Genomic DNA, 14378 nt, shown 5'->3' with positions numbered 1-14378 from the left:
TTGATAATAACCAAAAAAGGTATAATCAACTTAAATACAACCTAACACAGATTTTTTTAATGTAATTTGAAAGATTGAACCCACCATGTAATGCTATATTAAGAAGCAGTAGTTATCTTATTGTGAAGTTTAAGTAATCTATGATAGTGCCATTATCACAATAAACTATCTGTTAATGGTATTCTGTTTGATCAATCTTAAACCATCCAAGTAGTGCATATTAAGAAGCAGTAGTTATCTTATTGTGAAGTTTAAGTAATCAATGATAGTACCATTATCACAATAAACTATCTGTTAATGGTATTCTGTTTGATCAATCTTAAACCATCCAAGTAGTGCGATGTTCCTAGCAGGAAGGAAAATATGTCTATTGAGGTGTTAAATACAAGTCCAAGGATGGGAGACATTGGTTGTGTGTGACACTGGTTAGGCTGCATTTGGAATATTGTGTTCAGTTTTGGGCCACTTAATCTTGGTAAATACATCATATTATTAAGTAGGATTCAGAGGAGTTCTACTAGAATGGTACTTGGGATGGAAAGAGGACACGTTAAGAACTTGGAGTTGTTTTCTCATGGAAAATAAGAAATGTTCAAGGGGATCTCATTGATTTGTTTAAGTTGGTAAGAGAATGGATAGCAGTTATCAATGCATCATCCCCTACTTAATTTTGAATAGCTTTTTTTTTTTTTTTAGCTGTTTTGGTTGCAATAGGTTTAAGTGAAAGTTTTATGAATATTTAGATAATGAAGGCTTACTTTGAATGTTGTTTAGTTTCATGGGTGGGATAGCCTAGAAAGAAAGACTTACCCTGTGTTGTCTCTGTATTGCTAATTTAGTTTTAGATTTCAGTTCCAATAGTTAGAACAGAAATATACTGACATCGGTTTGTTATATCAAAACCTAGTAATTAGACCAACATCATTAGTAGCTTTATATTAATGGTTACAGACTACATGTAGTTACATAGGCTAATGTTGGTTTTTTTAGGAATACAGTGGAATATTTTTTTAAAGCATTTAAATGGATGTTGCACAGAAATTAAGATTGGTCACAGTTTTGTAACTCATCATTTTCTTCTATCTGGGATTGATCATCTAATGTGTGACCTTTGTAACACTTAAATCATAATAGCCCACATTTTACTGTCCTATTGTTGTTTTGACAGTGAGTGACAGCACTATTTTAGACATGACTTTTCTGTAGGTTTTACCCCTGACATTGGGTGTCATTGGCTATGGTGACACTGTCCAAATTCCTTGTGTTTTTAACTTTTTACGAGTCATTGGTTAGTTTACTTCTATATAAAAATATTTTATAAGAAATTTGAACATTGTTTCCTTTTCACATTATTAATTTTACTTTCTTTCACTGATCGTTTGGCACAGATAGCCTACTTACTCTTGCACCGATAAAAGCTGAACAACCACAAAATTAAGTAATATAACTTAGAGTGTATTCACATGTCAACCAGCCTGTTCAAAGTCTTTGATTACCTGAAACCAGAGTCCAATCAATTGATTCTGTATGGGATCTTCCTTCGAAAAACATTTTCTTTTGTTTCTTCAGTCACACTAAGTCATTATAATCTGTTACAGTATCATATACAATATATTACTCTAGTTGGTAATATCATTATGCATGGCTTTGAAGTATGAGACATTATTTAAATGTCAAAAACATGACATTAACTTAAAATGATATTTTTAAAGTTGTAAATAATAGTTTGAAATTATGAAATATTTAATTTAAATTTAGAAAATATGGCATTTATTTACAATAATTTTTTTATAACAAATTTGAAAAAAATATTACAAATACATATGGCTTTTAGAGATATGATGCATGTTATGTTTGATACATTTGCCAATAGTACCTCCATCTCACTCTCTGGAACTTCAAACCTAAACAGAATAACTTGAAAATCTGATCAGAATAATTGTCAAATCTTGATCATTTCGAAGTATCAAGATTTGTTATTAATTAGTTGTTTATCACAAACCTGATTTGTGGCAAAGTAATAATAGTAATTATTGATGAGTTAACAAACGGGAAATATCGTACAAGTTATGTCAGTTGTAATCCTTAACAGACTTTTGTATTTCATAAAAAGTTCCCTTTCTAAGTATGGTAGCTCCAAAGCTATATAAAATCAAAACTATTAAAGTAAGATTAAGAAACATTTTTTATTGCCTGAACTAGAGAGCCACTTCTCCATTGCTTGTATTTTAAAATATCCAAGATTCACAAAAAGTTATCAGTTTTGAGCCAACTTTGTTGTTGTACATATAGCTACATAACAAATGTATAAAATGTTGTTACACATGTTACATAGTTAATTACACACTAGAAAGGTTTTTCAAAATCACATATTTTTAAGGTAAAAGTTTGCAAAGATTGTGCGAACTTTCTTATTTAATATGCTCGTAAGTGGTTCTTTGATGGAATTAAAAACTGTTAGTATGTTGTCTTCGTGTTTAAAACTAGAATTTCAGTCTGTCGTACTAAGTACAAAGTGATGCTGCATTATTAGTTTGTAACTGCCTTATATCTAATTTTCTCTGTTCTCTCAGTTTTTTTCATTGTGTTTTTTCACTGGTTGTAATAACATTTTTATTAATATGTTATAGCTCTTGACCTTGCTCAGAACAGTAATGTTCAAGATGCCTTTGTCATTGCTGTGGAGCAGCAGGCCCGTGAACGTTTGGAAAGGCTTTCAGCTCTCAAAAAGATCAAGCCTGTTGACATGACCAAATTATCTCAAGAACTGAATGAATGTCCCCACAGCAGTCCTGAACTAAATGGTGTTATTGAAAATAATCCAATTTATGTTACCTCTGTGCCTGAACTACAGAGTGCCACATTAGAGAGAATAAAACAAAATAGGGTTAATAACAATAAACATTTAACAGCAGACTTCATCACCAGAGAAGAACCTTTAGGTGATGAACAATATCCAAGTGCCAATGGTCATTGCCAACCAGTGTCTTCAGAACAGGAACTTGAGGAGCAAGACCAGGAGCAAGAAGGGCATGACCAGGAGCTAGAACTGAAACAAGAAATTTTAGAAAGCAGAACAGCAGTTCCAGAAAGCAGAAAACCTCAGGTAGCAATATTTTTTTCTAAAGATGTAAGACAGCCTTCTACTGTTCCTCAGACAGATTCAAATTCTTTTGAAAAAGCAAGCATATTAGGAAAAGAGAAAAGCTCTACTGTTACAGCAACTATAAAACCAGAGGAAGCAAAAGACATGATGGAGGTGGAGCGAGGCCCTCATCGAGAAATGGCAGTAGATGTGCCAGATTCCTTTGTAGCTGTCCGAAAAACACCACCTCGCTATCCTCCACCCAAACCATCAATAATCTCAACAGACTCGTTAAACTTTAAAAAAGGTGTGCCACCAGAACCACCAACTCGAACAACAAGTTTTGTCCCTGGCAAAGCAAAACAACAGGATTTGATTCCTAACGATTCTCGCAGTTTATCAAATGTAGTTGATGCTCAGCCTTCATTACATGGAGTGGAATTAGATCCAGACAGTGTGAAGACTGGTAATGTGGTATACAAACCTCATGTTAATGGAAGGACGTTATCTCCACAGACTTCTAGATTACAGGTGAATGGTGTAACTGAAGTCTCAGTGGGAAAGAATGGAGAAGATGAACGACTTGAAAGGATACGGAAATATCAGGTAAACCTTCTGTGTCGTATTTTATCAATTAGAGCAGACCTTTTGGGGTGTAACTTCAAAATAAGAACTTGTAGCAGTTGGTGATTATTAATTTTAATATTCTATAGATTCACAAAAGCATTAATCTGGAGTGATGTTATGATACTGTCATCATTTTTGCTTAAATCTGAGTAAATTTAAGCACTAACTGGAGTACAGATACACAGATGTGTGTTCTGGTACTCTCATTTGTTGTTGAAATCTAAGTAAGTGTAAGCACTAATTGAAATACATATATACAGATGTGTGTGTGGGTAGATATATATATAGAAAGACAAAACAAAACCCTGTGATAATCAAACATTTTTCTTTCTCAAGACTGTACAGGTAAGTTGTATACACACAGCTGGCTTTGTGCCAAATTTTTTTTGTTTTAAAGCAGTGACAGAGTGGATATGAGACTATGTACCATAAACTACAAGTCAAGTTTCCACCATTATGTATATTATATGTATTTGTTTAAACCTGCATTTATAATATTAATATTAGTTGGCAAGAAAGTGAGCTGTCCTGTCATTTTGGCAAGCAAAAATTTTTTTTATTGTGATTAGAAATATACTTTAGTTAGAATGCAAGTTCCTGTAAAAAAATATTTTATTTTTTGTTTGTTAATGAAAATACTCTGCTGGTGCCTTGTTAAGTGAAAAGAGTTTATTATAACGGTCTTATACTGATAAATTTAATTGCAGGTTTAACAATTTTTCTTAAAATCGTAAACAAATTTATGCTTTATCTTAAGTACTTACCATTTAAGAGTTTAATTGCAGGAAGATATTCGGAAAAGGAAAGAAGTGGAGGAGAGACTAGCATGCGAGGAGGAGTTTCTCAGGTCATCTTTGAGGGGTTCAAAGAAGTTACAGGCATTAGAAAGTAAACCTCAGCCACTTCCAAGGACAGGGATAATAAACACAGCTTTTCAGCTGGAAGAGGGAGACACTGGCACTCTTCCCATAGGGCACCAAGGGAAGGGTCTTGTAGGAGATGTTGTTGACTTAGCAGGAGACCAAGAAGTGCCCGAAGAACTGAAAAAAATTGTCAGTAAGTAGAACAGCTTGTAATATTTCTGTAAGATGGTTTAAGGATATTAGAAAAATGTGTTTATTAATCGCACTTAAAGAAAATAAGGTTTTGATTTGCATAGACAAGAGTTCCTCGTGGGTTTCATTGTCTTCTGTTCTTTGATAAAGGCTTTTAATACCTCTTGTTTTGTTGGGAAACATCTTTTGAGATTATTTGATTTTTATTCACTGGATATTAAAGCTAATTTTTGGATCTTCTCTGAAACTACAGGTTTGAATCTATTTTAAAAGACATAAGAGGAAATTGACTTAAAATAAATGTTATTTCGTGTCAAGTCAAAGAAAATCATTTCTGAATTAACTTTGTAACATTTTGTACTAAATGTTTTGCACCAGAAAGATTGATAACATACCAATCTGGATGTGCATTAATGTTGGAGGTTAGGTATCCAGAAGAAATGCCATCTAGTTTGTTATGAGGTTGACCTCAAGTTTATGTAATATTTAGTTCCAACTTTTGATAAACCTCAGATATAAGAAACCATCTTGATATTGGAGAATAGTCAGAACATGTAGCCACAGTGCTCTGTACTTATGAAACTTGAGAGTGTAGGAAATTGGAAGAAGGGGAAGGTAAAGTTTACTTGCCCAAACAGTGTCAGAAGGTCAAGTTGTTACTCCTTAAATCATTTTACTTTGAGTGTTTGTTTTGTCATTCAGCATAGTTTTTAGTTGGTCAAGTGGCAAGTGCCAATATTCCAGTAACAGAATGTTTGTACACTTATTTGTACCACCTGTTATTAATGCATGTGTGTTTTTCTATGTGATTAATCTTTTAATATCATTGCACACTGAAGTACGTGTGAATTACAAGTACACAGATTTAACATTATAATAGTGTGGTTCCATCTGCACTGTAGGTCAGACTCTTCAGATTTTGAAGCAACTAAACAGTAAGGGGATGTTTTTTGGTGTTATGATTATCTGTTTTCTTTATACTTTTATTATTTTTTTTAATTTTTATTCCTTGAAACAACATGCTAAAAGTTCAACAATCCAGTTCACATTTATAAACTGTTTTAAACTAAAGGGAAGCAAATTTTGAAATTTCTTGTGGTTATGATTTTTAAGTGTGCACGTTACTCAATATTTTATAGAAATATAGTGAATATATTTTTTTACTGTTGTTTCACAGATTTGTAGTGAAAAAAAACAAATGTTAAATGTTTGAGAAATGTTTTGTTTCAATACATCAGTTAATGCCTGAGCATTGAGTTTTGCTTTGTTACAGTTGAGAATTGCTGGTGAGAGCTTGCAATTCCCCAAAATTTGTCTAACCCAGAAAAAATAATTCAAATTAAAAAAAAATATATTTCAGGGTTATAATACTCTTTTTTTGTTGTTGTTGTTGTTTTCAAAATTGGTAAAAAAACACAAACAAACAATAAATTGAACAGATGAGGATATCATGTAGAAACTGTTGTGAAATTGAGTGGTATCATTCATGTTTGTTTTTGAAGTTTGTGTTAAACTATTTGAAGGCTGTCTACACTGTGTCCCCAGTCTAACAGTGATTGACTAATTGGCAACTTTTGGAATACTCTTTTACCACCAAATGGTGGGATTAACCATTCCTTTATAACATTCCCAAGGATGTTAGGGTGAGCATGCTGGGTGATGGGGATTCAAATCCACAACCCACAATTTGCCCTAAGCACTAGTGTATAATTCATTCATGAAATTTAGGTGAATTCTTGTGGAAGAGGAAGTTTAACAACAAAGGATAAGGCAAAAGTTTATACTTCAAAAGGAAGCATAACAGCAATGGATAAGGCAAAAGTTAGTGCCTTCCATGTGATAGATCTGGTTTTGATGTTTTCAGGTTATGGGCTAAAACTGAGGACACCGAATGATAACCAAAGGCAGAGTGATCAAAGTAACTTTTTGTAGTTTGCCTGTCACTTGCATTAATGTTGTTATTATAATGTTAGTAAGTCGTCAGTGTGGAAATAGACTTCTTAACATCAGATGTGATGTGAGATTGTAATATTACTTGTATTTAAAGGCATATAACTTTTGTTCCATCCTCTAGCCAGCTCCAGATTATACATATTAGAAATACATTTTTAATAAATGAGATACAACTTGATGTTATAAATTAGTTTCAGTATGCTGGTGTCTAGTTACAGTAAGGTTTAGTACATTTTCCTAAGTATTTATCATAATTTTCATAAGATGATAATATTTCTCAAACTAAACCATCTGAAAAGTTTAAATAACACTATATAACACAAATTTTGTTATTTCTTAATTGCTTATGTTATAAAATAACAGAAAATGGCCATTATTCCCTATTTTCAACATAAAAAATGGACAAATTTGCACATTTTCATTTACATAAAGTGTGAATGAAACCACATATGAATCAAGGTTTACATATATTTATAGTAAAGTTGTACAAAAATGTTTAGAAATGAGTAGTTTTTCGAGATTTGCAACTGTAATGTAAATCACTTTAACATATTAGCCCCCAAATGTAGTCTATATGTTTTTGTTTTTGCTCCCAGGTCACAAAAGCAGAATTTGAAGAGAAAAATAGGCCTTTTCCATTTACTTTAGGCATAAGCGATTGGGAAATAACACTTTCTGTCCAAGAACATGAAAAAGTAAAAAAATTATTACATAGTGTAATAATTGGAATATATCCTATAAATATTCATATCCTCCTATTTGTGATACATAAATTCACATAACCAAAGAAAACACATGAAAAAAAAGCAGTAAACTATTCTAAAAATGTGAGTCATGTTAACCTTGGTAAAAGTCTGTATTAAAATACAAACAGTTTGGCTTACTTCAGTAGTATGTGGCTTAGAAGGGAGGGAGGGAAGTTAAAATGGTTTAAGTATTAAGTTACAGGCACTGACATTTTCTAGTGACCCCTTGACTGAGAGTAAATTCCTTTTCTATCTTCTGTCCTTTGATTTATTGGCAGAGGGTCTAAAGCACTTCTAAGAAATAGGGTCAGCTTGAATTAAAACAGAATGGGAGAAGAGATAAGTAAACAAGTCCCTTTAGAAGGAAAATAAAGTACCTTCACATCCTTTACAGGACCAATGATGAGAAAACCAGTTTATAAACTATTGCGTGTACTTTTTAGAAATTCAGATGTCATTTTTAAGTTTATGGAAATCGGTTTTTGTATTTAAATAAATTGTAGTCATAAAGTGAGTAGAAATAGAGGCAATTGGCTTGTTACCAAGTGTTGTAGAAGAGCCATTATCCATTTTGGAACAATGGCAGTACTCATTTCATTTCACCAGATCTTTCTCTTGTATCATATAAAAAATATTGCTGATGGCACCGAACCTGTAACAGAAATATTTGGTTAGGCCTTTAAAAACTTATTGTGGTTGATTAAAAGTAATGTCATAGTAAGTAATATGTAAAGACAAGAGGATCATTGTAGATTTGATTTAAAAAATGTATGGATGTAATGTAATAGTTCATGATATAGTGTGCATTTTTGTGTGTGTGTTTTGAAAGAATACTTTTCAAAAATACTTGATGAAAAACAAAACAAAAAATGAACAAACTGAATTTGCTGTATATAGGATTATGAAATGTACGATTTTTAATGGGATAGACATGAAAGTCATTTTTTATGTTGGGTGATTTGTAAGCAGCCCTTTACACGGTAACTATGAAGCAGATTTACCACATCTTTGGACTAATAATGTGGGTAGTTGTAGCTGTTTGCAATAACTAAATGGGCTTAAATTAAAACTATATAACAAATGAAGGTTCTTGTTTCAAATGTACTTTTAAACACAGTGAGTGATTAAAAGGCACTTCACTTTTTAAACTTGAGTATTTGAAATGAGAAACTAAGTGTTTTTTTGTATAGGTGTTATCTTTGACTGAAAACAATACAGCATAAAAATGGTGTATTAAATAATGGTTTGCTGTGACATTATAGGAATTTCAACTTGAAGAAAGTCTCAGTAATGAAAAAAATGTTCCCCATATTCATAGTTTTGTGTTTTGAGAAGATATAAACACAAGTTTGACATTCGTACAAGGTTGGTGGGGCATCATAAGAGTGACAGACAAATTCTGCTATTTGGCCAGATGATCAGACAAGAGCAGCCCAATAGTTGAATATGGATAATGTTGACTAGTTGTCTTCCTTCTTGTCTATAAATTCAAAGTTAGGGTTAGTTAGAAAGAGTGAACATTATCTAAAAAAGGATCTTTTATAGGAAGTTCTGTGTGGGAAAAGTGTTCCAATTGTGTTCTTTTTTTCATATAGAACTTGTTGCGTCAGAATTATTAAATGTACAGTCAAAATTTTGATACATTTTACTGATATAAACTGTAATGTTTTCATATATTAAAATTGATGCTAAATGATATTTTTTAAGACTCCAGTTTCTCAGTACTACATATAAAAATTATATCAAAAAGATATAATAAAACCCTCACGGGCACTCGTAGTGGAAGTTGTGCTCTTGTTGTGAGGAGGATACTTTTTGTTGTATTATAAAGAAATGGTTGTTGCACATACCACAGTTATTTTTGTAGTTGCATGAATCTTGAATAATCAAAATGTAAAATTTTTACGGATTTTTATTTGTAGTGTCATCTGATAGATGGTACAGGAGTTTTGGTAACATACATAGATACTGACATACACGCTACATCCATTATAATAAGATGGTCCGAAGTATTGTTAAGAGCAAGGGTGCCTGTTTGTAATCTAATCTTTATAAATAGAAACATAATAAAATTATATTTAGTTAGCTATACCAAATCCCAAATTATATGTTATGGGTGTTAAAAACTAATGAATATAAGGTACAGAGCAACGTTTCAACCTTCTTAGGTCATTTTCAGGTTGACATTGGTTTACTTCAGTTGGGTTTCTCCTCATAATAAAGTTGACTCTTAGTTTTGCACTGATTAGATAGCTTGTTCTAATTGAAAGTTAATATTAAACAGGCAGTAAGAGTGTATAAAAAGGAGTCTACTACTTGTACAAGGATTTGAGAAAAAAACAAGCAAGATAACTTTTTATTAATGGTGTAAGTTGCAATAAATAGTGTAGATTGATTAGTACAAGCTTAATGAATTTGTGGTAACATTTTGTAGAATACTGGGACCATGTTAAGATGTGGTGCATTAATATATTTGTTTAAATTCAAAAGTTGAGTAATGTTATCCTGAAGAAAATCATGTTCCAACTTGAATGTAAGTGATTTGTGTTAAGATGTGATGTTCAGTATGATAAACACAGTGTGTTATGTGTGTATATTTTATACTGGTCAGAATCGAATGTACTGAATGGTTAATCTTTTTATAGGTTTTATATATACTATATGTAGCTAAAGTATTTCATTGACAATTGTAAGAAGTAAAGAACAGTGCAAGTTGGAAGACAATTTGTTTGTAAACTTTCATTATGTGGACAAACCTCTGTATTTGAAAACATAAACATAGAAGGATGTAATAGATTATAAAAAGGTTTTACTTTCAGATTCTGAGCAAAGAGTATATTTCTGACTTAACAAACAAGAAAGAAAGTTAAAGATAATTCCAAATACCAGAGGTTTAGTTTGTGTAAACAAGCATGTTAAACTTACATCAGTTGAATGTATTCTAGTTTTAGTACAAGTCAAAAGCACAAAACAGTAAACTAAGGAACATTATATTAAGTGTGCATATTTTAAAATTTCATTGCAGGTTACCAGGAGTTGCTATCATCATTTAATAGACTTCAAACGTATTTGCAGAACAGTGGCATTGAGGCCTTTGACTTGCCTTGCATCGAAGTTTTGTTAAAAGATGAACACTTTAAGAAAGTGTTGGCATTACATAACAAAGTTCAAGATATTTATTGTTTTAATCCTCCACCAACTCCCTTCTCAGCTGAGGCTCAGTACATCACTCAAGATGTAAGTCATCGAAGGTTCAGTAATTATAACATAAATATATCTTATTTAACTGAAAAAATTACATTTGTTTTTAAAAAAAAAAATCATATTAATCTGGTAATTTATACTTCTGATTTGTGTTGTCATGCGAGATTAACTTTTCTTTTTCCTTACTGTGTTTTTATTTTAGTTTATAAAAGAAAACATATCTGGTGTTATCAGATCACGTAGTTTGTTTTACAAGTGTGTCATTTCAAGTTGTGTGTACTAATACACGTGCACAAAGTGAATCGTTTTTTTTTTTCAACATAGTTATGTAGATATAATCCAATTTTGCTCTTAATTTACAGTAACTGATACAAGAAGGGCTCAGAGTTCGAGGGTATTTGGTAGATATAAAGATGGATGTATCCAAAGTCTAAAGTTGTCTACATTTATACACAACATAGTGGTCATCATTATTTAGGGCTAATGCTAATTTAACATACTACTATATTAGATATAAGATAAATTGATATTTGTGTCTAATTTCACTCTGAAGTATGTTGTTTGAGACATTTAAAGTTTCTTCTTCAGTAATGTGTTGTTTTGTTTTGTTTTTTTATCCTGATCTGTGTAATGAATAGAAAATTAAGGTTATAATTTCCAGCTTATTGAAATTAGATGCATCAGGTTTTTCAAGATAACAAACAAGTGTCAGTTTTAGTCCTTGGCCAGTAAACAGGTTTGTTTATTAAAATAATAAAATACATTTCACTTGAAGAAATTGATTCTTATGAAACAATTTTTATCTTTTGTTAGGAACACATGAAAGGCTTCTGAATTAGCATATTAACTTGTCAAAGTATCATATTAGTTGGGTGTGAAACTTAAGTAAGCCATCTTTGTAAAGCAGGATTAATACTGTTACAGTAAATCTTTTAAGAAAAGTAATGCATAGGTTAGGATTAGCCAAGTGTGATGTTTATGGTGAGTTGATTTTGTTAATTAATATACACAAAAATATAGCAAAAGTGAAGCAAAAATAATGAAAAGAAACTTACTTTAAATAATTCTTCACAATGTTCACATCTTGTGTATATTATAAAGTTTTATTGTAAGGTTGGTGTTATCCTGGCACTAAACTCTTAGTTTGTGTTCGGTTATTTAAAGATTTGTAAATAACAATAACAAAACTAGTAATAAGTACATTGTTATTTATACACTGAATTAGAAAAACAAAAAGTTCTTAAAGGCTTACAATTATCAGAATTGTTGTAGCAATGAACAGTTATCAGTTTTAATAATGTATTAGAAGTGTGTCAGAATAAGTGTCCATGGTGTTTTTTTTTTTTTTTGTGGCAATATACATCTTGGGGATTTTCTGAGAAAATATTGTTATTCACATTTTAAATATATAATCAAGACTTGTTTCAAACATACTGTTTTCATTTGAAACACTGGAAAGATTAGAGTGAATCGGAGTAAATTTAAAAACCCACAATGGATGAACATGGTTCCATACTTCAGATTTTGATCTGTTCTAGTTCGTTTTTTGTTTTATTTATTTTGACTCGTACCTGGTTTTGTTTCCTTAAACTATAGAGAAGAGTTTGTTGCTGCATTTTGCAAATTCCTTAATACAAAATTATGCGTGTCTTGTTCAGGTAATAAACTTCTTACAAGAGTGCTCTTTACATGAGGCTGCTGAACTACATGACATACTAAGTAAATATGAATTTGAAGGTTTAATGTTTGCCCATGACAAGATTGCTGAGAACCAGTCTCTTCCAGAAGTAACACCTGATGAAGAGTTGCTGGATCTTGCTTCTCAGTACACTGAAGATAGTGTTAAAATTGTTAGAATTGACAAAACAAATGAACCTTTGGTAAGTTAAGTTTCTTTTTAGCAACTGTTGTTTAGTTGATTTTATTCTTAATGAATTTAAATATAAACCCAGAATTAACTATTGTAAGTTTTAGTATGAATTTTGAATCTACTCAGTAATAAGTAAATATTCTAAATATTTGTCAAAAATATATTATTTTTCCTCCATATAAAACTTGCTATTTGCTTTTTCTGTTTCTTAGGGTGCTACAGTGAGGAATGAAGGTGAGGCTGTTGTCATAGGGAGGATAGTGAAAGGAGGGGCAGCTGAAAAGAGTGGTGAGATAGTACTAGAGATTTATTATCTGAAGCATGGTGACTCTGAGTTTTACTAACTTTTAGTTCATAATTCTGTCTTCATTTGACCAAACTGAGATCAAATTACAGTTTTAGACTAAGGAGATCAAACCTTTTGGAATGATGTATTTGACCACACTTAAAGACTCTTAGATTAATGTACCATAATTCTGCCTGAAAGAATTTTGATTTGATGGAATACTGGTGGACATCCTGATGATTAATAATATTGAATCAAGTAAAAGTGCATTAGATGCTTGGTTTTGCTGGCATGCAAAAATATAGCTAATAAAAAGGAAAAAAAGATCTTGCAGGTTAATTTACTCTAATTCTGTGAAAATAATTTCATGTGCAGCTACTATTGGGGATTATTTCTTGTTTAATATAAAAATAATAAAAAATGCTGACTTTCAAAACACTGTTTACACATCATATGCTAGAGTTTTGTGCTTTTATAGAAAATAAAGAATATTTTTATGACACTGAGTTATAGGAAAAAAAAAATTTAAAGTACAAAAGTAAAACTGTAAAGTGATAATTTTTGTAGCACACATACATTAGAATTCATTACAAATATATTAAAGATATTTAAACACATATATTAATGAGAATAGTACATGTTAGAATGTTTATTTGGATTTTAAGTTTAGTTACTTTTTAAATTTTATGATTTAACTGGTTGCTTGTTTTAGGCCTTCTTCACGAGGGAGATGAAATTTTGGAAGTGAATGGTATTGAAATGAGAGGGAAATCAGTGAATGAAGTTTGTGATATCCTGGTGAGTATGTTTGTAAATTATCATTTTATCAATAAGTTAATTCTGTCTAAACATTACTTCCATAGTTAAAGTAATGCCATTCTTGATTGTCATCCATAATCAAAGATGTTACTTTGATTTTGAGGATTTTCTACTTTAAACATGAGTTATATTTCAGAGCTTAACAGTAGACCAGAATTTCTATCCTCCTATCTTAACATACATTATGCCCCGGCTGTAGAGTATCACAGAGCAAAACGTGTCGGCTTAAACCTGTCCATCTGTTTGTTCATCATTATCTGATGAGCAGTGTGTCTCAATGAATTGTGATCAAATTTATCAAACTGGTATTGCTGCAGGTGGAAACACTCATGGCACTACTCAGAAAGACACTATATATAATGTGATCATTGATCTACCAGAACAAGGACTTATCCCACTTCAGGTGGAAACACTCATGGCACTACTCAGAAAGACACTATATACAATGTGATCATTGATCTACCAGAACAAGGACTTATCCCACTTCAGGTGGAAACACTCATGGCACTACTCAGAAAGACACTATATATAATGTAATCATTGATCTACCAGAACAAGGACTTATCCCACTTCAGGTGGAAACACTCATGGCACTACTCAGAAAGACACTATATATAATGTAATCATTGATCTACCAGAACAAGGACTTATCCCACTTTAGGTGAAAACACTCATGGCACTACTCAGAAAGACACTATATACAATGTAATCATTGATCTACCAGAACAAGGAC

The 14378-nt window shown here is 31.5% G+C and overlaps 1 protein-coding gene across 3 annotated transcripts in view; it reads left to right on the top strand.

The window, feature by feature from the left end:
- Nucleotides 1-14378, top strand: part of sdt (MAGUK p55 family member stardust) — a 111539-nt gene that overhangs the window by 82069 nt on the left and 15092 nt on the right. For all 3 annotated transcript variants that reach the window (XM_076465763.1, XM_076465764.1, XM_076465765.1), the window contains 6 exons: nucleotides 2631-3691; nucleotides 4498-4768; nucleotides 10492-10703; nucleotides 12329-12550; nucleotides 12753-12828; nucleotides 13539-13624. In XM_076465763.1, the coding sequence (XP_076321878.1) occupies nucleotides 2631-3691; nucleotides 4498-4768; nucleotides 10492-10703; nucleotides 12329-12550; nucleotides 12753-12828; nucleotides 13539-13624 (1928 nt within the window). The remainder of the gene's footprint in view (nucleotides 1-2630; nucleotides 3692-4497; nucleotides 4769-10491; nucleotides 10704-12328; nucleotides 12551-12752; nucleotides 12829-13538; nucleotides 13625-14378) is intronic.

Source organism: Tachypleus tridentatus, chromosome 10 (genome assembly GCF_004210375.1).
Source record: "Tachypleus tridentatus isolate NWPU-2018 chromosome 10, ASM421037v1, whole genome shotgun sequence".
Taxonomy (NCBI): Eukaryota; Metazoa; Arthropoda; class Merostomata; order Xiphosura; family Limulidae; genus Tachypleus; species Tachypleus tridentatus.
This window is presented reverse-complemented; position numbering and strand designations above follow the sequence as displayed.